Source organism: Phocoena sinus, chromosome 18, assembly GCF_008692025.1.
Source record: "Phocoena sinus isolate mPhoSin1 chromosome 18, mPhoSin1.pri, whole genome shotgun sequence".
NCBI classification, from domain to species: Eukaryota; Metazoa; Chordata; class Mammalia; order Artiodactyla; family Phocoenidae; genus Phocoena; species Phocoena sinus.
This window is the reverse complement of record NC_045780.1, coordinates 22,380,781-22,408,329: the sequence shown is the minus strand read 5'-3', so window position 1 is coordinate 22,408,329 and position 27,549 is coordinate 22,380,781. Positions and strand designations below refer to the sequence as shown.

The 27,549-nt window shown below is 46.6% G+C and overlaps 1 protein-coding gene across 4 annotated transcripts; it reads left to right on the top strand.

Annotated features, from left to right (window-relative positions):
• On the top strand, nucleotides 1-24,772 carry SERP2 (stress associated endoplasmic reticulum protein family member 2). Of its 4 annotated transcripts, XM_032611383.1 has the most exons (5): nucleotides 1-81; nucleotides 354-471; nucleotides 4,878-4,950; nucleotides 17,498-17,912; nucleotides 24,335-24,756. In XM_032611383.1, exons 2-4 carry the CDS (start codon nucleotides 388-390, stop codon nucleotides 17,590-17,592), a joined length of 252 nt encoding a protein of 83 aa, XP_032467274.1. In that variant the 5' UTR covers nucleotides 1-81; nucleotides 354-387; the 3' UTR covers nucleotides 17,593-17,912; nucleotides 24,335-24,756. The 4 variants fall into 4 exon arrangements, with proteins under 4 accessions (XP_032467274.1, XP_032467276.1, XP_032467277.1 ...); XM_032611386.1 differs by lacking the exon at nucleotides 1-81 and having other exon boundaries at nucleotides 289-471; nucleotides 17,674-17,912; XM_032611385.1 differs by lacking the exons at nucleotides 1-81; nucleotides 17,498-17,912 and having other exon boundaries at nucleotides 207-471; nucleotides 24,335-24,772.
• The last annotated feature ends 2,777 nt before the right edge of the window (nucleotides 24,773-27,549 follow it).

The window sequence follows — 27,549 nt, the reverse complement described above, 5'->3', positions numbered from 1 at the left end:
CGCCGCGTTCGGCCGCTGGATCCTGACACCCCTGGGGCCCCGGGGCCCAAGCCGCTCGGCGCGCTGCCCTCCGGCCACCAGGTGCGGGGAGGACGCGCCGCAGCGCCCGCCTCGGGGCCGCGCTGGTTAGGTAGCTGGGGGGACCGGAAGGATGGCGAGGAAGTAGGAGAGGGTTTCCTGAGATGAAAGATTACTTCCGTCCGGGCTCTGGCCTCTCTCTGGAGCCGGCTCGTTGGGGGCCGGGGAGCGGGGTGCGCGGGGCTCGGGGGCCGCGCGTTGCCACCTGCAGCGCCCGGGGCCGGCGGGACGCGCTCGGCCCTGTCGGGGGCTCACGTGGGGGAGGATCCTTGCAGGTGGGAGTCGAGAGCATTTCCTAGCGCCCGAGCCATGGTGGCCAAACAGCGCATCCGGATGGCTAACGAGAAGCACAGCAAAAACATCACCCAGAGGGGGAATGTAGCCAAAACCCTGGTAAGGCGGGGGCGGCGCTGACCGGGCGGCGTGGGGCCGGGCCCGGGCTGGGCGGGCGCGGGGCCAGCCTCCCCCTCCTCAGCGCCCCGGGCTGCCCCTCCCGCGGGGTCCCGCACGGTGGGCGCTGAGGGCCGGGCTCCCCGCGGCGCGGACTTGTGCTCGCTTGAGCGGAAAGGGCCCTGGTTGGCCGTGGCCCCTCTGGGAGCTTCTGCTGGGGCTACCGCGGAGGCGCAGAAGGGCCTCCCCAGAAGAGAACTGGGCCTTTGTCTCCGGGAAAGACGAAAGTCACATCCTTCAGGGAACAGTTAAACCAACTGCTTGACGCCGGGGGCCTGGAACCTAGTAGGTGCTAGCTCGGTTTTGTTGAATGAATGAATGAGTGAAGAGAGGCCCTTTGCCACGTCTCCCTCCTAGGCTTCATCCCCTGCCCTCCATCCCCAGCAAACACACCAAGATAAGGTTTTCTTTCCTGCCCCTTTGTAATGGTCTCCGTGTATAAATTGGGGATTAGGGATGCTATTCAGCCGGTATTTCCCTCCATCCTCCTCTTCGGCCTCTTCTCCAGTGAGGCCCCGCACCACTCGGCGAAAGTTTAAAAGCAACATTCCCCTTGTTCACCTCGTCAATTCCGTCTCAACCTGATAGTATGTTCCAGAACTTTAGAGACTAGCTTATTGCCAGGCATTCTGCACCTCCAAAACCATAGACTAAAGCTTTATAACAATGCTTATGTAAAATCTGTGCCTTAAGTACAGGGTTTTGTGTGTGTGTGTTGTTTGTTTGTTTTTAGGAAAGCAAATGATCTTCAACAGAAATTGCCAGGCCCATGATCCTGGACATTCAGAGGCAGCCCTCGGATGAGTTGTTGAGTAGAGCTGGTCTCCAAGTGTATGAGCAAAGGCGCATGGAATCTATTATCCCAGACACTTCAATGGAAGTTCAGCTGAAACTTGAGGTTTGGCTGGAAGAGCTTGCAGCCTTGATGAGGCAGTTGCTTTTAGCCAAAGGCATGAAGCTGGTTTGCTTAACTGAGCACAAAGCTGGATCTGCAATCTCTACTGCAGGATGTTAAAGTATTCGGGGATTATATCCCTAGGAGCTCAATTCTTCCCAGGATATCATACAGACTAGCTGATTTACTGAAAATTTCTAGTCGTGTGGTTCCTTTTAGTGAACTGAAAAAACAGAGGTCACTTAATTCTCCTCAGTTGACAACTGATCTGACTGCAGAAGTAACAACAAAACAGAAACTGCTTTGCAGAGCTGTTTTACCCATTGGGCTCGATAAAGTCAGTGTCTGCCACTTCTAGCTTCTCAAGACCACTAGAAAATGTTTGGTACCTGAAACAAAAATGATTGGCTCCAAACTAAGAAAAGAAAATGGAAAATTTGGAGGAAAAGCTGTTTAAATATCTAGGAAATGTAGTCAACTTGACTGCAGTTCAACTTAACTTTCAGGGATATTTTCAAATTATGTTTAATGTATGGTCTGAATGGATTTTTAATAGGTTCTGATATACCATGGAGTGGGCCCTTCAGAAGTGCCTGGCGCCTATGAGTGTTTCTAAATGGTCCTACTAACTTTGTAATGAAAGGTTTCCAAACCAAGCCACAATGTATGTTTATTTTCCCTTGGTTAGAAAGGCTTTTTGGTTAACTTTATTGTAAATGGATCAGTATCCAAAAAGAAAAATGAAATTCTCTTTCAAAAAGAAACACTTTAAATCTTAAATCTCATTTTCCTAATTAGAGATCAAACATGGTTATACTTTGAAGGAAGTAACTTGTAAGGGGTAACTTGTTCAGAATGAAATTCAGTAAATGCAGACACGTGAGCAGATTCTAACAGAAAATTCAGAATAATTGTTCAGAAATAAACTCCTTTAATTGTATATAGATGCTTGGGTATTTCATTATCAGCTTACAGCTATGTAGTGAATCAATACTGTTCTCCCAGGTAACAGAAATGGAATAATCATTTCATGATTATACGGTAGTAACTTCTTCAGAATGAAAGGGCGATTTAAATTTCAGAGTTTTGAGTTACCCTGCTGGTATCTTATCACAGGGAAAGCCATCCTCTGCATTTTGGAGCCCAGGGAGTGACAACTTCCTGTGGGACATGAACCATGTCATTTGCATGATTCTACTGCTTTTCTTACCTTTCCCAGCAGCAGATTCAGGCTTAGGTGAATTGTCCCAAAAGATTTGTGCTGGGCACTGCTTCCCCAAAAAAGTAACTCAAGGCTCTCAAAAAAACGATATATTGGTATCGTGACCAGCCAAGGAGTTCTTGAGCTCTGAAAGTCCACAAATAATATGGATTCACTGTGGAATGTCATCAAAAAGGATTTTGTGTTATCAGGATGCAAGCCCTGTGTCCTGATAATTTGAGTTTTTCTGCAAAGGAAAAAATAAATGATTCCGTTTGGTAACTGCGTGAGACCAAAAATCCATCCACAGGCTCCTGGATTCACTTGTTGACTCTGCTGGAGATAGAACTAGATGAATTTTTTCGTTTAGCATCAGTGGGATGACAGCAACAGAATTTGTTTCTGGTCAACTATCACAAGTGATTAGGAAGTTGGCGAAGGGGCAGAGGGGTGAATGTCACACTCTGTTCAGGTAACTTTATTTAATACCTCTATTATTTACTTGCTCTGATCTTGACTTGGTCTTAAGTGCCAAAGAATGACACAGTACAAATGCTGATTAAAGTTATCCTATGCAATTATTTAAGACTGATTTTGTCTTTCTTCTAGTCAAAAGAAACCATGTATTCCCTTGCAGTGAGATTTGCCACCATACAAGAGTGTTGGTAGATACAAGTGGTCAAGGTCGGAGAAGTGAATGGTCTTAATCCTTAGATTCTACCTGCCACTGACACTAATCCATACTTCTCTAGTAAGAGAAATGCTGGAATAACCCTGTCACCAATTGGGGAGTATTAAAGGAGCCAATATCCTTCCTAGACCCTTTCTTTACGCTAGCGGACCTAAGACATCCTATTTAGTGGGGCTTGTATGCTTATTCATTCTTCGAAGAACATTTATTAAGCATCTATTGTATTTAAGTTCTGGGCCAGACGTTGCTATACATTGATATATGAAAGAGACACAGTGCCTGCCCTTGCAGGGCTTACAGTCTGTGGAAAGACAGACATCAAACACAGTATCACAAGAATAAACATCGAGATACAAACTGTGATAAATGCTATCTTAAAAAAAAGTACTTGGTGATTTAAGTGCCAAGTGAGCTCAACTGAGGTAGAAGAGAGAAGGCTCTCTAAGAATGGAACAGGTAAGCTGAGAACCGCAGAACTGTTGCCTTGTCTATGATAAAATAAGTTCTTTAACCTATGTTGGCCACAGCCTATTTTGGGCTCATGTCAATGAGGGAATATCTAGTGAGTTCTTCATTTTTCTTCACTCTACCTTTTCCCTTTTCACTTGAGAAATTCCCCACATTTTCAGATGCCTTTCTCAGAAAATAATGGTTTTCCATTGATTGATTTGCTTGTAAGGACCAAGCCTTACCTGTGCACAGACCCAGAGGAGTTGCAGAGGGACCTTCCTCTGACGTCTGTGCTTTTGGCTTGAGAAGAGCAGGCAGTATGCAGGGCTGGTCCGTGTGGGGACCACGGTCCCCTTATGCTTCCCGGGGATGCTGAGATTTCTCCCAAGCATAAGCGTCACTAAGAATTAGGAGGTTTATTACAAAACGCCGCTCCCCTCATCTCCATACACAGCTGCTGCGGTGCGTCTACTGTTCCCAGGGTTTCCACTGCAGTGGCTTCCCAGGTTTTTAGCACTTAGAAAGTTTTGAGAAAATGGCTGTGCTCTGTAACCCGGCTTGGAAGCCACGGATGCAGGAATTCAAGATGAATCTGTTGGAGGAAAATCCCCTGGCTCCGTGAAGAGGGAGACCTAAATGTGAATCCCAGCTGCTGTCCCAGTTAGCAAACCTTGAGCCTCAGATGGAGGCTCGTTGATGGAGATGACAATACTGGCCTTGCGAGGAGTTGTGAGTGCTAGAGATCGTGGTTGTTGGCTGCTTTCTAGAGTGCCTGGCATGAAGTGTGCTTTCAGCCAACAGAAACGATGATTAGTAATATCATTTTTGGCTTCCCTAATCACTGTATTGGTTTGTGTATTTATACCTCATCGGTCCCCAGAATATTTAAGAACCACCCAGTTCATTGAATTACAGGGGTGTTAAGTAAGGTCATTGATGAATTTTTCCAAACCAATCTTGATCCCTTAAAATTGACTTTGTTCATCTAGATCTGCCCGCTGGCATTGAGACTGGGTCTGTCTCATTCACAGAGGTGTCTAGTGACTAGCCATACTCAGTAAATGCTTCTTGAATGAATGAAGCTAATCTTACTTTCTCCCATTCCCTTTCAGAGGCCGCAAGAAGAGAAATATCCTGTGGGACCATGGCTGTTGGCACTGTTTGTTTTTGTTGTCTGCGGCTCAGGTATGGGTTTCTCGCTGCCCTTATATCCCATGGTCTCCTTTGTCCTATAAAAACACATGTTTTATTCTCAAGGTAAATAGACAAAAACTATATTGGTCTGGGATTCAAGTTAATTGCCGCCCAAAGCCTTCATCTTAACACGTTTTGATTTCACTGCCATCCCAGCAAACAGAGTAGAGACAGAACTGATGTGCTCTCAAGTCATAATCATAAAATGACTACACTGAGCAATTAACTTGGCTGGCTACACTTCAGAGTTCAGTTAAAGCTTTCTCTGAAGACCTAACCTAAAGAGGGCATTTGGAACAGAAAGCGGAGCACCTGTCTGCCTGAGATAATCCACATCCAGAGAGGAGAGGCCTTAAGGGAAGCTCTGCAGAGGTGCTGGGTAAAACAGAGCCTTTGACCTGAGCCTCAAGATGCAGTCACCTGATACTGGAAGGTGGCAAGTTAAGAGAGCTTTACACACACACACACACACACACACACACACACACACACACACACACACACACACAGTGCAGACTTGACCAGAAGGATCATGCAGTTGTTTCTAGTTGACTTCTGTAATTGGGAGCCTTGACTTAATTCCTGGTCCCCATGGGTTGGGTCTCTGAAGTACTGGTGAGTGGAGGTCACTTCTATCAACAAGGTAGGTCTTTAGATGTTCCCATCCTCCATCTCCTCACTGTTGCTGAGGGCAGGGAAGGTGAGGAGTACACATCTTCCTGCAAAGATCTAGAACTCCCAGGAAGACGTCATTCCTCCCCAATGGCAAGAGACGCCCATGACTAAAGGTGCCTCTGACCTTTAGGAGACCACTCTTGCAAGGAAATGAAAGCTCTTAGGAGGAAGGAGGGATCCGATGGTCTTGGCACTATTGCCAAACAAGCCTTTGTGTGAGGCTCAGTTTTTTTGTTGTTTTTTTTTTTGCGGTACGTGGGTCTCTCACTGTTGTGGCCTCTCCCGTTGCGGAGCACAGGCTGCGGACGCGCAGGCCCAGCGGCCATGGCTCACGGGCCCAGCTGCCCCGCGGCATGTGGGATCTTCCTGGACCGGGGCACGAACCCATGTCCCCTGCATCGGCAGGTGGACTCTCAACCACTGTGCCACCAGGGAAGCCCCAAGGCTCAATTTTTTAAAGTTGATTCCAACATGAGAGAAGATCTTCCACTCCAAGAAACGAAAGTGTACACCATCCCTAAAGATGTGTCCTCAAAGGGAGTCTTTTGTCCAACACAGAGATCCCTCATCTTTAATAGAGTTTACCCAGCCACTGCTGGAATACTTCAGGAGTGCTCACTCCTTCAAAAAGCCTATCCCAGGGCTTCCCTGGTGGCGTAGTGGTTGAGAGTCCGCCTGCCGATGCAGGGGACACGGGTTCGTGCCCCAGTCTGGGAAGATCCCACATGCCGCGGAGCGGCTGGGCCCGTGAGCCATGGCCGCTGAGCCTGCACGTCCGGAGCCTGTGCTCCGCAACGGGAGAGGCCACAACAGTGAGAGGCCCGCGTACCGAAAAAATTTTTAAAAAGCCTACCCCATTTCTGTGCAGCTCTGATTCTATTGGAAACATCTCCCCTCCTTTGAACCACACTGTGGTGTCTCCTCGGTAGTTCAGGTGTGGACACCGAAAACCACACAGCTTAGACTCTTTTGCTTCTGAACGTCTTGACCCTTCGGATATTTTCAAGATGACTGCCTAGGGACTCCTTCTGCAAACTCAACTTCCCTAGTTCTCTCATCCTTGTCCTCATAAGATGTAGTTTCTAGACCCTTCCGTACATGCCATGACTCTCTTAAAGTATTGCGTTTGCAACTGCAGAAGTTGGTCTAGAAATGGTGCAACTGCTACAGAGATAGTAGGTCTGTCCCTGCTTTTTGTCTCATAACCCTCCTTTTATTAATATGCCCCAAACAGTTTATTTATTTAACATCTTTATTGGAGTATAAGTGCTTTACAATCTATGTTAGTTTCTGCCATATAACAAAGTGAATCAGCTATATGTATACACATATCCCCATATCCCCTCCCTCTTGCATCTCCCTCCCACCCTCCCTATCCCACCCCTCTAGGTGATCACAGAGCACCGAGCTGATCTCCCTGTTCTATGTGGCTGCTTCCCACTAGCTATCTATTTTACATTTGGTAGTATATATAAACCCATGCCACTCTCTCATTTCGTCCCAGCTTACCCTTCCCCCTCCCCGTGTCCTCAAGTCCATTCTCTACGTCTGTCTTTATTCCTATCCTGCCCCTAGGTTCTTCAGAACCAATTTTTTTTTGGATTCCATATATATGTGTTAGCATACGGTATTTGTTTTTCTCTTTCTGACTTACTTCACTCTGTATGACAGACTCTAGGTCCACCCACTTCACTACAAATAACTCAATTTCATTTCTTTTTATGGCTGAGTAATATATTCTGTATATGTGCCACATCTTCTTTAACCATTCATCTGTCTATGGACATTTAGGTTGCTTCCATGTCCTGGCTATTGTAAATACAGCTGCAATGAACAATGTGGTACATGACTCTTTTTTTTTTTTTTTTTTTGTGGTATGTGGGCCTCTCACTGCTGTGGCCTCTCCCGTTGCGGAGCACAGGCTCCAGATGCGCAGGCTCAGCGGCCATGGCCCACGGGCCCAGCCGCTCCGCGGCATGTGGGATCCTCCCGGACCGGGGCACGAACCCATGTCCCCTGCATAGGCAGGCAGACTCTCAACCACTGCGCCACCAGGGAAGCCCCATGACTCTTTTTGAATTATGGTTTTCTCAGGGTGTATGCCCAGTAGTGGGATTGCTGGGTCGTATGGTAGTTCTATTTTTAGTTTTTTAAGGAACCTCCATACTGTTCTCCATAGTGGCTGTATCAATTTACATTCCCACCAACAGTGCAAGAGGGTTCCCTTCTGTCCACACCCTCTCCAGCATTTATTGCTTATAGACTTTTTGATGATGGCCATTCTGACTGGTGTGAGGTGATACCTCATTGCAGTTTTGACTTGCATTTCTCTAATGATTAGTGATGTTGAGCAGCCTTTCATGTGTTTGTTGGCCATCTGTATATCTTCTTTGGAGAAATGTCTGTTTAGGTCTTCTGCCCATTTTTGGATTGGGTTGTTGTTTTGATACTGAGCTCCATGAGCTGCTTGTATATTTTGGAGATTAATCCTTTGTCTTACAGTTCATTTTTAATAATCACAGCACCTCCTAGACTTACAGAGAGCTAATGGCCAGCCAGGCCCCACCAAGCTCTTCTTCACGTCAACTTCCTGCAAGCTTCAGAGATGCATCTCCATACCCTCCCATCTAAAGTTGTCCCCTATCTGCATCACACATTGTTTTATTTTATTCATGGCCCTCATCGACATTTGAAATTATTTAATTTGCTTACTTATTATCCATTTCTCTCTACTAGGATATAAGCTTAGGGAAGACAGTATTTAACTTCCACTAAATTTTTAGATACTAGCACAGTTTTTAGCACATAGGGAGTGGTTAATCTCGTTGGCTAGATGGATGGATGGATGGATAAAACCAAATATTCCCCATGCTGTAGATATTAAATAGACTTTTTTAAAGACCTAATATAAAGCTCCATGAACATTTCTATTTTAATTTCATTATTGGTTGTTAAGCTGTTTTTCTACAGAGTAGCCATAAAGTATGGAAACGTAGAAGAACATAAATAATAAATGGCTTACTGATATTACATAATAATGTACAGTATGGTTAGTGATGTTACATGATGCATTCAGTGTATTGCCCTGCATTAGCAGTGCATAGTTCAGAGCACTGTGAAAAATTGCAGTGGGGCTTCCCTGGTGACACAGTGGTTGAGAGTCCACCTGCCAATGCAGGGGACACGGGTTCGTGCCCCGGTCCGGGAAGATCCCACATGCCGCGGAGCGGCTGGGCCCGTGAGCCATGGCCGCTGGGCCTGCGCGTCCGGAGCCTGTGCTCCGCAACGGGAGAGGCCACAGCAGTGAGAGGCCCGCGTAACGCAAAAAAAAAAAAAAAGAAACGAAATTGAGTCATTTGTAGTGAGGTGGATGGACGTAGAGACTGTCATACACAGTGAAGTAAGTCAGAAAGAGAAAAACAAATACTGTATCTTAACACATATATATGGAATCTAAAAAAAAAAAAATGGTTCTGAAGAACCTAGGGGCAGGACAGGAATAAAGACACAGACTTAGAGAATGGACTTGAGGACACGGGGAGGGGGAAGGGTAAGCTGGGACAAAGTGAGAGAGTGGCATGGACATATATACACTACCAAATGTAAAATAGATAGCTAGTGGGAAGCAGCCGCGCAGCACAGGAAGATCAGCTCCGTACTTTGCAACCACCTAGAAGGGTGGGATAAGGAGGGTGGGAGGGAGACGCAAGAGGGAAGGGATATGAGGATATACAGGGATATACGTATGCATGTAGCTGATTCACTTTGTTATACAGCAGAAACTAACACAACACTGTAATTCAATTTTCTCCAATAAAGATGTTAAAAAAAAAAGTTATCTACGTTTTCAGGCTTTATGGCCAAACTGTAGATTGTTAGATCTTGAACCTTGAGCCTTTCATCTAATTATCTCTCTCTCCCAGCTTTATGGTTTCTTGAAAGTATATTATTTGTCCAAGGCACTGATAAAAGTCTAGATTTGGAGAAGCCCACAGAAAACAATTAGGGACAACTCCCCTCAGGTTGACTTTGAACCTCTCAGCAAAACTCCTGCAAGCAGCCCTCGTGTCTTGAGGGTCCCTGGTGTGCCTGGCGCTGTGCGGGCTTTGGAGATACAAGCTCCTTCAGGGGGCAGCTGGCACTGGGGAGACAGATAAGGAACATGTCGTTGCTACCAGGAAAAGAACACTCTGACAGCAGAGCACCCAGAGGGTTTGGCAAGCGTGGGCAAGGGACCGTCTTAGTGCGTTCGGGCTGCTAGAACAAACTACCATAGACTGGGTGGCTTGCAAACAGCAGAAGTTTATTGCTCACAGTTCTGGAGCCTGGAAGTCGCATTAGGGTACCAGTGTGGTCGGTTGGGGGCCCCTTTCCCAATCACAGACTTCTCCTTGTATCCTCACATGGCATCCACACGTGGTAGAAGGGGCTAGGGAGCTCAGTAGGGTCTCTCTTATAAGAGCACTAATCCAATTCATGAGGCCTCCGCCCTCAGGACCTAATCACCTCCCAAAGGCCCCATCTTGCTACCACCATCACATTGGACATTAGGATTCCAAAATGTGGATCTCAGAAAACACGGTCAGACTATATCAGGGCCTTCTAACTCATACTGAGCAGAAGAGAAAGTTTCCCAGAGAAGGCGCCATTTGAGCTGAGTTTTGAAGGACAAACAGCCAGACAAAGGGAAGGTTATTCCACATGAGGGAACAACACTGCATGACAAAGGCACAGAGGCCTGAGATAGTAGGACAGGCTCAAGACTGGCCAAAGCCCAGTCACAGGGATCTGGGAGGCTCGGTCATCACGTAGCCCTTGTTGTCAGGAACTAAATAGATACAGAGCTGGTGGGTTTTTTTGTTTTTTTTCTTTTTGGGCTTCAAGATACACAGTAACCGGGGCCCTCTCCGGCCTGTGCCCTTAGGTAGCATATAGGAGAGGGGGAAAAGCCAATAAGTCATTTAGTCTGGCTTGTTTTTCTCCAACCTGTGCTAGTTCTCAATATCCATCCTTTCCAAAGGGATTAAAAACCTTCCCTAAATTACGTCTTAATTAAAATTTTGCCAGGTTTATTGGTTCACATAGTAGGAACTGTATCTTTCCCCCCGTTTGGGTAAATTGGGACATTTGCTGACAACAATCTTTTGGAATCTTCCCAGTCTCCATTAGTTTTTTCAGGGATCAAGTACATTGTCTCTGCTATCCTCTCTGTTGGTTTGTCCAGGGGCGTGGGATGGGAGCCTGCAGGGCCTGGAGATTTGGACTTAAAGTGGCCAAAAGGACACACCCCTTACTGACATACTACATCCCCTGCCTGCATGTCTGGTGCTCTTCTAAGGATGCTTCTTTAAATCTAGTTAAGACCACTAGCTTCTATGGAAAGGCTAGACATCAAACGGGGAGTTGGGTCCTCTTAACTTTATCCTCTGTTAACATGCCACCATGATCCCCAAGAAATGGACCTCCTCCTTTTTAAAATCATATCTAAAAATAATCCACCACCAGCTCCCTTTTTTTCTTATTTTCTTTCCTTTCTTTTTCTTTTTGCCAACTTTAGCATTTTTTTTGCAAGCTTCAGCTCAGGCCAAGCTCTGTTCTCACAGAAATGTGTCACTCTTCTCAGTTCGTCCTTGGTACTGTGCCCTTCCTTCTATCTTTGTCCGTGTCCTTTTCTAAACCAAACACGTCACGAAAAACACAATAGCTCCTTTAGATTCATACCCGTTGCCACGTCTCTGGGATTAGTCAAGATTCAGTTCTTCTTGCAGCTCCTACTCTCCCTCCTGAGTTCCTCCCTTTTCAGAGTCGCAGACCATAGGCTCCTACCTATCTTTTTTATTTAATTTATTTTATTGAAGTATAGTTGATTTACAGTGTTGTGTTAATTTCTGCTGTACAGCCAAGTGATTCAGTTATCTGCCTATCTCTTCTCTTCGTTTAAAAGAATGCGATTATGACCACCTAGAGGGGTGGGATAGGGAGGGTGGGAGGGAGACGCAAGAGGGAGGAGATATGGGGATATATGTGTACGTATAGCTGATTCACTTTGTTATACAGCAGAAACTAACACACCACTGTAAAGCATTTATACTCCAATAAAGATGTTTTAAAAAAATGCGATTTCCTCAAATCTAACTCTTCCCTTTATCAGTTCCTCTGCTTTACGTAATGAGCCTCTCGGTGCCTGGATGATTGAAGCCCCTTACCACTGCTCTCTCTCGCTTCTGTTCCACTTTTGTAGCACAAAGTAGGAGAGACCCGCCCCATCTAGCGTCCTGCCATCATCTGAAGTGTGCACATCAGCACCTTCACCCCTGTCCTTGCCTGTCACGCTCGCACAAAAGGCACTGGAGTTTGCGGTGGAATTTCCATACCTCTGCAGACATACCCCTTCCTGTCCCTGTCCAGCGAGTCCCTTTCCTTTGAACAGGATATACCCGTGTGCCAGGCTTAAGTTCCATTTCACCAAGTCCCTGGGATACCTTTGAGGTCATTTGCCCTCTCTGAGTTCATGTGGTTAGTTATTCACATTTTGTAGATCTTTATACAGACAGGAAAAATACGAAATCTTCTAATAGTAGTGAAGATGTTGATCACTGATCTGATTCTCTTGCTTTCGTGACCTCACTCTATTAAACCCACTTTTCTAATCGACGGTGGGCTGGGCAAAGGGTTCTTTTTTAGAAATAGTATCACATAGAAAACAAACTTATGGTTACCAAAGCGGAGTGAGGAGAGGGGGAAGGGATAAATTAGGAGTTGGAGATTAACAGATACACACTACTGCTTATAAGAAAGATAAACAACGAGGACCTACTGTATAGCACAGGGAACTATATTCAGTATCTTGTAATAACCTATAAAGGAAAAGAATCTGAAAAAGAATATATATATATATATATATATATATATATATATATATATATATATACTGAATCATTTTGCTGTACACACCTGAAACATTGTAAATCAACTACACTTCAGTTTAAAAAATTATAGAGGGCTCCCCTGGTGGTGCAGTGATTAAGAATCCGCCTGCCAACGCAGGGGACACGGGTTCGAGCCCTGGTCCGGGAAGATCCCACATGCCGCGGAGCAACTAAGCCCGTGCACCACAACTACTGAGCCTGCACTCTAGAGCCCACGAGCCACAACTACTGAGCCCACGTGCTGCAACTGCTAAAGCCCACACGCCTAGAGCCCATGCTCCGCAACAAGAGAAGCCACCGCCACAATGAGAAGCCCGCGCACCGCAACGAAGAGTAGCCCCCGCTCGCCGCAACTAGAGAAAGCCCGCGCGCAGCAACGGAGACATGATGCAGCCAAGAATTAATTAATTAATTTAAAAAATAAAAATTATAGAAATACTGTCAGTGTACCTAGGGTAAATAAATTTTCAGGTGAGGCAAGTCACAAGGAATGCAGGTTTTATCTGTTTTCCTAGTATCTTTGGGGAAAAAATGAAGAATGGTAAAAATGTTGACCTTTAAGTATAGGCTCACTTATGGGTCACCCTTACTCCATTTTACGTGGCAAAACAAGCTAACAAACCTCCAAGAGGTTACGGGACCCCATTATTATGGGGAGTGATGTGTCACAGCAGACTCTTGACCCCTTCCTTCTCGGCTTCTTTCCGGCCTTCCTTGTTCTCCACACATGCCTTTCATACCAGCAGTGGTGGTGCTGATAAGAGCCAGATAACGAAAAGGAAGGAAGAGGAACCGGGGCAGCAGTGAGGGCACAGCACACAGGCACCCAGTGCCCCCTGGCACAAAAACACATGTCCAGGGAATGCCCAACCCTCACCAGGGAGACCCCCCGAGATCCCAGTCCAGCCCAAGTCCGTGGTTGTAACCAGTCAGAGGACATTATCTAAGTACTAAATACACCCCCCTTCAGAGGAAGGAAGTTCCCACTTTCCAGGATTGCAAAAGGTCTCTTAGGCAAGACGCTTCTTTGAAAACTGACCAACTGGCAGTAAATGGATAAGAGGCTTCAGAGGGGAGGATAGTTTGGGGCTCCGCCAGATGTGGATTCAAAACCTGGATTCGCTATGTTTCTGCTGAATAACCTTGGACAAGTTCATTACTCTCTCTGTATTGATTTCCTTATCCGTCCAACGGGGATAGGAGAAGCCCCTCCAGAGGTTGTCCTGGTACTGAATAGTTCCAGGGACGTAAGTGCTGGCCCACAGCACGCCTGAAACCTGCAGCTTCAGTCACCACCATCCCTGTCCCCATCGCCCTCACGTAAAGTAGTGGCACCATGAATGGGACTGGCGTGTCACGGACGCTTTAGGCTCCCATTGCCTTCCATCCTCCCAGGCCACGCCTTCACCTGGCAGGCTCAGCCACTCACGTTGGTCTTGACCTTCCAGAGAGCTGTAGACCCCGCCTCTTCACTCCAAGGAGAAGTGTGAGCAGTTTCAGTGATAACACTCCCAGCGGGTGAGACCATGTTCCCACGATAAAACATCAGAATCTCTCAGACCGACCCAGGCAGGAAAAAGGAAGCGCCCAGAGGTGCACTAAAATCGATGAATAGGGGTTTGTACTTTAAGTTGCATATGAGAAATAAACTAAGTTTTATTCCCTTAAAGCACCCCAAATATACCACCGTTTTGCTATTTAAAAAAAAAAAAAAAAAGTTTTCTTTGTGAGATGCAAAAGCTTTTGAGACATGGAGTTGTCCAGATAGGACATCTCAGGGCCATATCTTGCTTTGTCTGGTTTAATTTGGAAACTAGCCTTGTTGTTGTTAGTATTATATACATTTCATCAGAAATCTAAAACCTGTTTCTTAGTCAGATACCTCTTCTGGGTCCCCTCAGATGATTATTGCAAAGAGGCCAGAAACTTTTCTTGTTCAGATCCTGACCCAGGACTTCTGCTTGGGCCTTTTTAACTGGTTGCATTTGTCTTTATTTGATCTCCTAGGACCCCAGATTCACACTGAAGCCCCAAGGGTTTAAACACCCCCCTTTTAGAGACTTGGCCGTTTTTATAAAAATATTATCTTCCATTTCTGCAGGCGGTGGGGCCTCTTTCCAGATAAGCAGCTCGTCCTGACTCTCAGTCCCCGGTTTCAAAGCCTGCCTCTTTAGAGAACTGTTTGATAGCTTCTGAAGAGTACTTGTTTTTATCTTGAGACTCAGAGACAAGTGTGACCCGGAATGTCCGTCTGAGGCGGCAGAGATGCCGTCACACAGATACGCCAACTGCTATCTGCGCGAGACACTTGCTGTCTGCGTGTGCTTCCCCGGACGGTGGATGAAGCCCGTCCTGCTGGCTGTGCCCACAGCCCTTGGCCCTGGGTTTCCCTCTCCCTTTTGTCCTCATCTCTTTCAGGAGCCTTGTGGAGAAGGGTTCGGAGGCCTCCCCAGAGCTCTGTGATGAGTTTGCCACTATGCATCAGTAATGTCTGACCTGAACACGGCAGTGACAGCAGGGTCCCAACCCTGGCCTACGCATCTTATAGTGTCAGTGCCACAGCGTTCACAGGACAACTGTCTTCTGCATTTTTGACTTTCCTCTTGGACTAGAAGTTGCACCTGGACTCAGTGACAGTAGGTCTTTCCCTTCACATGCAGTTGACCAGACAGTATGTTAGCGCTTACATGTGTCTCGTGATCCTGTTGTATCATTCACCTCTCCTGAGCCCAGGGGTGTCCCTGAGTGTGGACAGGAGGCAGCAAGCTGAGAGCCGTCTTCTCTGTCCTCATCCGTCACTGAGGTTCCAACCGGGGTCAATGGAACCACCATTTAATCCCCATCATGCTGTGATTCTCAGAGGGAAACTCTTACACACCAGCCACACCCCACCTCCCTCCCTCAGACTACTTCTCCCTCATCTATCCCTCATTTCAATTGCATTTCTTTCTCTCTGGCCGAACCTGATACTCACTTCCTAATTAGAGATTATGTGAATTTTAGTCATTCTTGAAGTCTGGCTTTTCTTGAAACAGATGAGCTTATATCCCCCATCGAAGGGAAACCTCTAGGGGAATAGGATTAACCAGTGACTTATTTGCTTCCTAATTTTCTATAGTTTCCAGTTTTGTCAATGAGCATATATTACTTGTATAATCAGAAAAAAATAAGTGTATTTAGAGAGCAGAATTGCTAAACTCTTGGTTTTAGCCTTTTCTTTTTTTTTAAAGCAGTAGACCTTTCTTTTATTTTTTTTTATTTTTATTTTTTAGAGCAGTAGACCTCTTTGTTCAAATCTTAGAGGGAAACAAAAGAAAAGCTGTTCTGGTTGAAGCAGGATCTGTCATGTGCCTGTGTTTATGTCTGTGTCTGTGTGTGTCTTTGTATGTATGTTGTCTGTGTGTGTTTGTGTATGTTTGTGTGTATCTGTGTGTATGTGTGTGTATAGGGGTGCCTCCTGTGTTGCTGGATATACTGATTTTTTATCATCCCCAGAAGGGAATACACATCTGGACCCTCTTTGCCCATCAAATAGGAAATTGTGTCCAGCCCAGCACTGGCCTCTGTGATTCCAGAGTTAAAAGGCCTTTCCCAAAGAGCCTACTAGGTTCATTTGGCACCATCAGTTGTGAGTAGCTGCACTGTTTCTGGGCAGGGACGTTCCCTTTGTCTGGCAGTTAACAGACTCTACTCTTCTCCTGTGTCTGGTAGGCACTCTGCCTGCCGGGGCAGGACTGGGGAGAGATAACGTGTCACAGCCTGGACCGTTTTTCAGGACAACCTATTCAGAACAGATAAGGAAAGTGATTCCCTGAGACGTTCTAAGCTAGGCCTGAATGCCTCCTGTCCTCCCGGCCTCCTGTTTCTGGTGGTCCAGTGGTCTCCCTTTATGTCTGCACTGGAGGCCTCTCTGTTTCTGGAAGAGCCCACAGCCCCACCCTCCCTAGGACTGGCTGTTTTGTTAAGGATGCTGTGGAGGAGGGACAGGACTAAGTGCTGTGTGAACCGGCTCCAGGGACAGCCTCCTTGGGTTGGAAACCCGGCTCTGCCACCTACTAGCCGTGCAGCCTTGTCCAAGCTACTCACCCACACGCCCACTCCAAGCCTCAGTGTCGTCCATTCTTAAAAGGGATAGGATCCTACCTGAAAACTCCTAGGATCCTCATGAAAATCAGTCCCGAGGATGAAATGAGACAACGCACGCCACACGTTTAGTGGAGTCCCGGTAATAGTTTTACGAATGTTTGTTCTTATTGTCATTATGTTGACGGCCCTTAGTTGCACTGTCTCCTTGCCTCTCAACCCCCCTGGCGAGGTGCCGACCAAGATTCTGAATGCTTGCAAGGAAAGAAAGATAACATTTTGTCCTTCGTGATGGGGAGAAAACTTGGGGGAGCAGAGCTCTGAGATACTGGGGAAGCTGCAGGAACCCCAGCTCCCACCTGGACAGGGAGAGGGCAGGATTTGCCGGCCAGAGGTCAGTGGTGTCACCTCTGCAGGGACAGCTAGAGCTGGAGCCTCTTCTCTCCTTCTAGAAAGAACTCTTTAAAAACTAGCCAATGGGGGTGAGCAGAATCTATTCATACAACTATTTTGGTTACCGTTTCTTGAGTCCTTATTCTAATGCCAGGTCCTACACTTATATTTTCCTTTCTCATCACACAGTCCCTACAAAGAAGCTATGGTACTCATTTTTCCAAATCACAAAACAGAGGTTCAAAGAGGAAATCAACCAGCATCCCGTAGCTAAAAAGAGAGCTAATACCCAAACCTAAACTCCAAACCCATCTGCTTTCTATTATCCTATTATCCTTCTCTCTTACCATTTCCCCCAAAATACCATGGAGCAGATTTTCCACCAACTTCAGGCCTCTAGCATATGACTGTGTGTTGAAAAGAACTCCCATTAAAACATCTCCTACTTTCCCTGCCAGAAAATGTGCATTGTCCAGAGATTCCAGGTGGACGGCCATTCTCGGTCTGCTCCCAGGTGGATAAAGCCCCGACCCAGCCACGGGCTGCTTCTTGACTGGGCCACCGGGGTACTCCATCACCTTGCTCTGTCCTGGACACTTGCTCCAGGACAAATTTGAATTCACCGTGTTTGCAGGTCGACCACATAAGCACTGGCCTTTCCTGGAGACTGCCTGAACTATCTTGAAATTGTGACACCCAGAGGGAGTCACAGCCCCAAGACGCAAGTTTGAGGAACTCAGCAGCCCTGGAGCAACCTTTCCGTTCCACCACAAAGGAAAGCTTGAGGACATGCGTCTGCTCTGGAACTCCTGCCTCAGGATCTGAGATGCACAGTCTGGAAAAGATGTCCCATCAGCCATTGGCTCCCTCAAGGTGACCTACGGCCTCGCTTGTCATGTGCTTCCCTCTGCCCTGTGGCCCTGTGCCCCTGGGGCCCTTTGGGTCTGTGTATGGTTTCCTTCTCGGAAGAGTGCTCTACTGTCTGCCATCTTAATGTGGAGAGAGCATCCCATTCTTTGCTAATACGATCTCTCTTTTCACAGTGCCCTCCTGCCCTCACCTATTCCCTGGCTTCCCTCTCTTTACCCTCTTCTCCATCTCTGGAGAAGCCATGGGGAAGTGGCATCTTGCCTTTGACTATCTTTGTGCTAATTCTTTCAGGGAGCTTAATGACCCACCTTGGCGATGTCTTATCTCCTAACATCTCTGCTTTTTTTTCTCAAGGCCCAGACTTTTCTTACCAATGCTTTCATTTTTAAAATTTTTTAAATGAAAAATAATCAAAGTTGTGTGAATTCTAGAGTCGGCTTATCCTCCTAAAGGATGTTCCTCTGGCCTGTCTTGATCTCTCTTCTCAGCCACTCCCTTGATCTCGCTTATCGTCCACCATTTACTTTCAATAAAGGTGGTTTTCGGAAGGCCCCGTTGTCTGGCAGGGTTCCAGCTTTCTGACAGTCTCCTAGGGGATCCACTTGTGTCATCTCTGTGTCCTTTGGGCACTCTCAGTTAGCTGGGGTGGGGCAGTCCCCAGGGAAGCGTGGATTGGGCTGGCCCAGCTCCCGGCCTTAAGGGGTTTATGTTCTCGACTTGTGACTGGACTTCCCCTCCAGAACTGAGCTCTTGGAGCAATTGAATCTCAAGGTCACCATTTGATGCTGATTCTTTAGGACTGAAGAGTAATCAGTTGAGGTTTTTAAAATGTATTTTCCTCCACGCTGTTTGCAATTTTTCACCGTTCAGTCCTTCAGTAAATTTTTACTGAGGACCTACTATGTGCCCGGTGCTGAGCTTAGGCCCAGCGGTAGAGCTGGGGGCAAAATCATCCCTGCTCTCCTGGAGCTTGTGGTCTCGTGGGGGAGAAAGATGAGTCAAACAAATAATTACGCTGCAACATGTAAAATTTCAGGCATGAAAATGTTTGAAGGAGAGGAACATAGGGCTGCGAAAGCATAGACAGGCCAACCTTGGAAACATTGCAGGTTCGGGTCCAGACCACTGCAGTAAAGCTAACATCGCAATAAAGCAAGTCACGTGAGTTTTCGGTTTCCCGGTGCACATAAAAGTTCTGTTTACATTATACTGTAGTCTATTAAGCATGCAATAAATAGCATTATGTCTAAAAAAAAAAGGTAGACATACCTTAATTTAAAAATGCTAACCGTCATCTGAGCCTTTCAGTGAGTCCTAATCTCTTTGTAACAGTAACATCGAAGGTCACTGATCACAGATCACTGTAACATATATAAAAATAATGAAAACGTTTGAAATATTGTGAGAATTACCAGAATGTGACACAGAGGCACGAAGTGAGCAAATGCTGGTGGAAAAAGTGTTGCCCATAGACTTGTTACACACAGGGTTGCCACAAACCTTCAATTTGTAAAAAGAAAAAACAAAACAAAAAGCAATATCGGCAAAGTTCAATAAAACGAGGTGTGCCTGTAATGCCAAGGGCTGGTGTGCTCTAGGGAAGTGGTTCTCAAAGTGTGGTCCCTGGACCAGCAGCCTGAGCATCAACTATGAACCTGTTAGAAATATACATTCTCAGTTCCCACCCCAGACCCACGGGATTAGAAGCTCTAGGGATGGGGTCCAGTGCCTGTTTTCAAACATTTTCAGGGGATTGTGAGACATAAGTCTGAGAACTCCTGCTTCAGATGGTCAAAGACGGCTTCTCTGAAGAAATAACTTCTGAATTTTGAAGTAAATCTAGGCAATAGGGTAGGGTGGGGAAAGTATTTCAGAAAGAAAGAATGGCGTGTGTAAAAGCCCAGTAGTAAGAGCAGGGAGCTTTTAAAAACAGGAGGGCTTACCGTAAGAGAGGAGGAGAGTGGAGAAGGCGAATCTGGACAGGTTGCCTGGGGCCAGGAGATGCAGGTCATGGAGGCTTCACCAAGGATTAGGCAATAGAATGTTTCTGGTGTGTTAGAAACTCAAGGAGGGCACGATCTCACTTGTTTTTATTTAAAGAATAATTCTAGCTACAGTACGGAGAAAGGATTGAAGGCGTAGCAAGAGTAGACCAGTGGAGGTCACCGCAGGAACCAGGGGAAAGATGACGGTAACTTGGACTAGGGTGGTTTCGGGAAGGATGGAGCGAAAGACGCACAGTCACGAGATTATTAGGTAATGCCCACAGGTCTTGGTCATCAGTCAGAGGTATCAAGGATGACTCTGGCATTTTTGGTGTACGTGCAAGATGGAGGAGGACGATGCAAAGCTTGGCAACGGGGAGAGATCACGAGAAGGTCCTGTTGCATTTGACGTGCCTTTGAGCCACTTGTGTGTAGGTATCAATTAGGTGGTGGAAGGTGTAGGTCTGGAGCTCCGAGGAGAGGTCGGGGCTGGCAACACACATTGGTGAGTCATCAAAAGCTAAGTGGCAACTGAAACTGTGGGCCGGGATGAGATCACCTGGGAGAAGGAATGTAATGAAGGGAAGAAAGCCAGCCATGCTCACTGCAGAACTTCAACATTCTTGTTTACTGGTCAGGAGGAGTTAGGATGACCCCCATAAACCACGTTTAGTGTAAAGAGCCAAAGAGAAGACGGAAATCTAGAAACTAGGAGAGTGGTGTGTCACAGAGGCCGAGGGAAGAGAGTTTCCAGGAGGGAGCGCTCGGCGAGGGTAAGTAGGAGTGTATGATGAGAGGCAGCGTCCTTCAGGACGCTAGTTGGATTAAGTGACATGGAAGGTCATTTGTACCTTTAGCAAGAGCTATTTCACTGGAGTGAAGAGAAAAGCTAGAATGCAGTGGAATGAGGTGGAACCCAAAGGTAAGGAAATGGAGAAAGTGAGGACGTAGACAGCTTTTTTGGAAATGGTCGTAAAGAGGAAGAGGACACCTGTGGATGGGAGACATGGAGTCAGGAGGGTTGTTCTGGTTGATTTTTGAGTTGCAAGTGCTTCTTGCATGTTAAACCCTAAGAATTTCATTGAAAGGGAAGGGCTGAATAAAAGAGAGATGTGATCGTCTCAGGTTACCAAGGACCAGGATCCTGTACAGGTGGGAGAGTGTGGAAGCTCCCAGATTCTGTAGTTCCCACTCTAGCCTGGATTTTCCTGAACCTCTGACCTGCCCAAGGCCAGATCCCCTGACCTTGAATGCCTGCCCTCCTTCCCTTTCTTGGCATCCGTCCTCCCTGCTGACTCGCCTGCCCACAGCCCCTTTCCTGCTGCCCGCTCGGCTGTTTTCTCTGCTTTGTTCACCCTCTGTTAAGTTATTAACTCGTCAGGGTCCAGACTCCCCGCTTCCTTTCCCACTTTGAACCCACTCTTGGCTGCCTTCCCGTTCACCGCCTCAGAAAGTCAGCATCGGGGAGGCCAGGGTTGTAGGGCTGGTCATTACTGGCGGGCACATAGAAGTACAGTTAATATAATTGGTATAGGATGGTGAAGGCTTCTTAAAGACACTGACATTGACATAAGCCTTCTTAAAGACAGGGATACAATTCTTAAAGACATTGAAAAAGGAATCATAAAACACAACCATCTCTCCATTATCTTAGAGGTGGAGGCAAATGGTGAACTTAAAATAGACTTTATTCAAAGTAATTTCTCCAAGAGGGTTCAATTTTAAAGGGTCGCCCATACACATGTTAAAGACCGTCAAATTTTTACCTGTTAATTCATGGATTCAATTAGGGTCAGGAATGATCTTTCATTAGTTTTTAAAGCAGACTCAGAAATAGGTACGTTGTTTTAATATGTGTTGCTACTCTGAGGCCAGCAAACTTTGTCTAAGATTCTTAAGAGAAATTTGCAGCAGTTCCTTAAAAAGAATTGAGTGGTTTTATCATTACCTAGCACTTTTGAAGTCATGAATTAACTTAATAGGGTCTGATGGACTAAGGGACAGCCTGTTTCGTATTCATTAACCTCTATCCTACTGATAATGATTCCTTGTCTACGGATAGATCTCGGAGAAATAACATTTTGGAGCATCTATTATGGGCAGATATTTTACATATTATCTACAGTTTTATAAATAGAGAAATCAGGGCTCAGAACTATTTATTGAATTCCGAAAATTCACACCTCTAGAGGGTGGCAGGTGGCACCTGAGCTCTGGTATTCATGCTCATACATGGAAGCAGCAGCCATCCTCGTAGTAATAGGAACGGTAATAATGGCAATGATTCCCATGCACTGAAACCTTGATGTGTGAGGAGCCTCGTGTATGTCAGGTCATTTAATCCCTGTATTAGCGCTGCAAGCAGCGTGGTCCTCATTTCACAGCAGAGGAGACAGAATCGAAGAGGTTAAGTTATTCATGCAGTCACACAGTTATTCAGTGAAGAGATGGGATTCAAACCCAGTTCCCTCTGACCCTAGCATTCCCCTCTAAAGTAAGCCTGTTTGTCCAAATTAGGGATGTTTTCCTGGTCCCAAGAACAAAGCCTGAGGCACGGTAGATGTAAATATTTTTTTCCTAGTGTGCTTGAATATACAGCTGTCTTCCAGCACTCCTGTGGAGCCAGAACACAGGAATGTTTATTTAATTTTTATTCCTTGTTAGCTTTGGTAGAGGAGGGTGGAAACATCCGTGTTCCGGCAAGCTTATACATTTGGGTGAGGTACTTTCTCATCCATCTAGCAACTTCTCCCGTGAAGAGCCACCCCCCAGATGAGAATAAGACAAGAAAACCTCAGAGCACAACCAGAGTTAAATATCACAACTTGTTGAATTAACTCCTTTATCTAGAGAAGACTCTTTCCGACCTTCACACACAACTGGTTGACTTGATTTTATACATAGTTCTAACCGCCTTTGTTTCTGGCTTAGTCTACGGTAGCGTAATCATAGAAGAGGGCCCACTGCAGATGGTGTAGTAGCACCAGAGATGTGACCAGAGCTAAGAGTCATTGAGACCAAATAACTGCTAAGAAGCAGAAATGAGAGCCCAAGAAGTACAGCCAACCGGAGCTATTTTGGGATCAGATCAAACGTTGTGCATCCTCTATCACCATATTACAGCAGAGTCTTAGCAGTTATCACTTTTTATTATGGTCACACTGAACATTCATGAAACCTTGATATATTAAATCGTGTTGGGTGTATATCCAATTTAGGAAAGTCATGGTCATGCGGATTTTTTTAGTTTATGAAAAACCAACTACTTGAGTGCTTTATCTACCCTTCAAATCTAACTGTCCAAGAAAGAGTCCTCGGGGCCCTCGGTGTGAATTATCTTTGGATCCCCAAAGCACGATGCCTGACACATAGTATGTGCTCACTAAAGTTAGTTGATAAAATATCGAACACTTTGTTTCTCGAGGGTTCTGGGTAGCGTATTTCACTATGGTTTTCACTTAGGAAGCAGCATTCCTGGGCATATTCCGGGATGACTTTGTGAAGGAGAGAAGGGGTACATTCCCCTGAATGTTCTGTGCTTGTTCTGTTTTCACACTTGATTACATGATACCCAGCTGCCCCTCAAAAAAAAAAAAAAATCATTCTATATGTGTTCATTGCTATTATTATCATGGTTGTCTCCATCACTATTGACCAATATTGTATATGTCACATCGGGAGAGGATGTGAAAAAGAAGTTGGACCTTCCTCTCCTGGAACATATTTAAACCATATAAACAAAACCAGGCTGGGTGCTATCCAACCAGCTCTTACCAGAATAAGGGGAGGGAGTCCCAGGAATTGTCTGTGGACGTTCAGGCTACCCACCCCTTCATGAAGGAGTTCGGTCCACTTAGTGAAGACGGCGCCCTGAATAAATCAGTGCTGCTCTCGGTGCTTTTCAAGTCGAATTTCAGAAAGTTCCAGGCCGCCTGAAGATGCACTTGTATCAGAGGTTGTCAGCAGCCGGGGGCCCAGCTCCACGTGTCTGCTCCCAGCACCTGGCCTTCCTTCCAGTTCAAGGGCAGCTTCTTTTCCAGGTCACAGCCATTTTGAAGAGGTAGCGTTGGCTGACCTGTTAAGTGAGTGCCCTGCCTGCACGAAAGCGCTGTCCCCCGCTGCCCGCAACATCAGAACATTCTGGGAAAGAGGGCCAAATCTCTCAGTGCCTGAGGGATTTCTGGCCTTCACTCCTGGTGGAATTAGCAGAAGTTATCCATAAATCCCCGAGGCATCCATCAGCAGACAGAGCAAGGCCGCCTTTTTAAAGAAGTTCACTGACCTCTTGTTAACTTAACTCCTTGTTAGGAAATATCTAATCAGCTGTGTGCTAACAGGTCCAGGGCCCGGGGTCAGCAGAAGCAGGGCTCGCAGTGGGGCTGGGTTTCCAGCTGTGCGCTGTCTGGTGTCTGAGCCGTCTGTTTTGTTTTCCTCCTTCAGCTATCTTCCAGATCATTCAGAGTATAAGGATGGGCATGTGAGCAGGCTGGGCTTTGACACGGCCCCCTGCCGCTGGAGGGTGGAGGACCGCTTCAGCTCTTAGCCGGGTATCTGTGGGAAGCTGACAAGCCACCCAGAAGAGAAAAAAAAGGCTCCCTCAACTGTTCCCTGATCACTTCATCGTGGATGTCAGACCAAATTTCTTTCTCACAGGACATCTCGGTACATCCGTGTTCTCAAGCGGAAAGGACATTTTGCTTTGCAGTTGGCAGGATTGGTAGCTCTCTGGCTGTCTGCAGCAGAGCTGTCTGCTTTTGCCCTGGGTTTCGCTGATGTCTGCATGGGGGCTTCTGAATGATCACCGCTTTACTGTCTATGGATACGATCTCTGCTCCACTGGGAATTGCTTTTACAAATAAATGTCTTTGTTCAACCTTACGCACTGTGTGGGTTCCAGTGAGAAAACCAAAGTGAAGATGATGTCAGGAAAGCTTCGGAGGGATGGGTAGGGTAGGGGACTTGATTATGTAACTGGGGAAGGTCAGGGAATCTGTGGCCCGGGAACCAGGGCTAAGTTTGCCCAGCTGGGCGCTGGCCACCCTCAAGGTCTTTGCCTGAAATGAAGCCCTGGGCAGCTCTAAGGACCTTGGGTTTTTCACACATTTGACAAAGTGTGGATCTTCTGGGGTTCTTTCCTTTTGCGGTTTGCTTTTCGTTGCTCTTTTTTTTCAATCCAGAAAAGGTACCTACAATGTGTGTTAAAGTCCAATTAGCCATTATCTCTTCTGTGGGCTGCATCAGGGCTTGGTACGTCACAGAGGCCTCTTTGGAAAAATCATCCAACCTCAGGCCCAGCCCTGCCCTAACAACCTAGAGCACCGGGCAGGCAGGAGTCCTGCCGGCTGGGTGGGTGAGGTTCAAGGTTGGTGGGTGAGACCCTCCTCTCCCCGGCCAGCCTTCCCCACAGCGTCTCAAAGTGTGGACGGCCTGCATCCCGTCTCCGTGTGTGGGGGTGCCTAGGAGGATACATCTCAAAATGCAGACTCCTGGGTTCCACCTCAAGCCTGCTAAATCCAAATCCCCACCACTGGGGCTAAGAACAAGTGTTTGGTACCAGCTCCCTGGGTGAGGCTCGTGTCCTCTACGCCGAGATCCTGAAAAAACCCCGCTGAGGAGCGAATGAAGTTCTGTCCCGTTCCGAGCAGCAAAGGCAGCCGAGCTTGCTCTTAAGCAAAGCCTCTCCTAGCAGGGACTGGGTGACATTTGGCCTGCCCCCTGGTTGGGACTTCTCATCTTGCCCAAGGAAGTCCTAGGGACAGCCACTCAGATGACCTGCAGGATTAAAGATGCTCACCGTGCAACTTCAAACAGGCCTTCACTATTTTTTTTAAAAATTCCATCTTTGCATCCTTAACCATTTTTTTCCAGCCCTTAAAACTGTGAGAGCTTTAAAAACAGAAGTGGCAGAAGGGGCCAGGACCTCTTGCCGCTGCTTCAGGGGCTTTGTTGTAAGTGGCCCTTTGGAATGGGGGGGGGGGGGGAATGCTTTTTGTCCCCGAGGGTCTTTCACCCCAGACCTTTTAGTGATATTCTTGAAAGCTTTCTTTTCTCCCATACTCTGAGTTCCCCTCCTTCCCCTTTCTTTCCCACTGAGAAGAGGGTGACAGAGCTGTTCTGAAATTAGCTGCCCCAGGGAGAGGCTACCGTCCTTAGGCTTCCCCACTCCCCATTCCAACCCCAAACCTCTCCTGAGACAGCAGAAGATATTCCCCACCACCTGAGGGCTGCACTGAGTAGATGCTTCATGAGCTGGTCTGCTCATCGTCCTGGCTCTGTCTGGCCGTCCTCTTCTTGGTGACTTAAGATCGGTGTGAGATCAGACCCCACTGCTGCCTGCCAAGAAGCCAGCATAAGGAAGCCCCCTTGATATAAAGGTTCCCTGGTCTGTGCTCCCACAAACACCCTCTCTGACACCCACGGGGCCTGGACTTGATCTAAGGGCCTTCCCCTTCCTTTCCTAATGCCAATGACAGTACACCTACCAGACCATCGTGAAAAGCCATCACTGGGCCTGAGCTTTGAAATTCATCCTTTATTGGAGAGAGTCTTTTCCCTCCCTAATTTGGTCTTTCCCACAACAGAATAGCCAATGGGGTGATATCCCCATTTCAAGAAAAGGACACTGAAATTTGGCCTCCAGATAAACCCAGCTGTCGCCAGGTGACAGGTGTGGTGGGCTGAGTCGCTTGTCATCCGTAAAACTTCCCATGATGGATTTATCTCCCCAGAAGATGCAATCATCCACAAATTGGTTTCCTATTAGTTTCCAGGTAGCCTCCCTGGAAGCACTTGTATAGGACAGTCTGCCCACCCTGGTGACTTCTGTCAGCCCTCTGCAAGCGGAGATGGGAGCTGCCCTAAGTAAATTAGGTTCATGGCTGATTTATACTGTACAGTGGAGACTTTTTGCCATGACACATAGTAAGAAACACATGGCAACCCGATGTACAGCACATCCACCAAAGCAACTATAACAGAACAACACATCCTTAACACATGTGATCCACCCTGATTTTTTTTTTCCCTAGTCTTTTTTTTTTAATGCCGGTTGCACCCTCCTTAAATGACTTTATAACCCACGAGTAGATTGCAACCTACAGTGTGAAAACACTGCTCTTTCTGGAGAAAAATCAAGCCCTTCATGGGAGACAGATAAGCAGGGCTCACAAGGTAAGAAAGTCTGAATCCCACACTGAGTTCTGATGAGAACCAGACCTCACATCTCAATCACAGTCAGTACCTCCAGGGGCACATTAAACCGCTTCTTTGGGGACTCAAGGTGCAGATCCTGCAGAGAAAGAACGAGCACCTCCTGAATCCTTTGAAACGCTGTGAGATAAACACAAGATTCCGCTTCTCAGCGTTCACTTGCTGTGCGTCACAGTTATTGGGGGGGACGAGGGTTTTTAAAAGCAGGAATCCACCCCAGGCCTATTGAAAATCAAACTCACCGAGGAAGATGTTCATGCATATTTTTTTTAATATGCAGATGATTTCAATGCTGCCCATCCACTAATTAGTCTTTGGGAACAAGTTCACCAGCAGACTTGCTTTAATTAAATGAAACAGGGACCCAGAGGTAATACCCCTAAACCTAACACTGCATCAACCCTGATGCACAAGAGTTCCTCCCTCCTCTGACATGTTAAGCACCT

What these genes read in the sequence shown, in the direction of transcription:
- SERP2 (XM_032611383.1), top strand. Translation starts at nt 388, where the DNA reads ATGGTGGCCAAACAGCGCATCCGGATGGCTAACGAGAAGCACAGCAAA. An exon ending in GGAATGTAGCCAAAACCCTG is followed by an intron (nt 472 to 4,877) that starts GTAAGGCGGGGG and finishes ATTCCCTTTCAG; the next exon opens with AGGCCGCAAGAAGAGAAATA. An exon ending in TTTTGTTGTCTGCGGCTCAG is followed by an intron (nt 4,951 to 17,497) that starts GTATGGGTTTCT and finishes TTTCCCTGCCAG; the next exon opens with AAAATGTGCATTGTCCAGAG.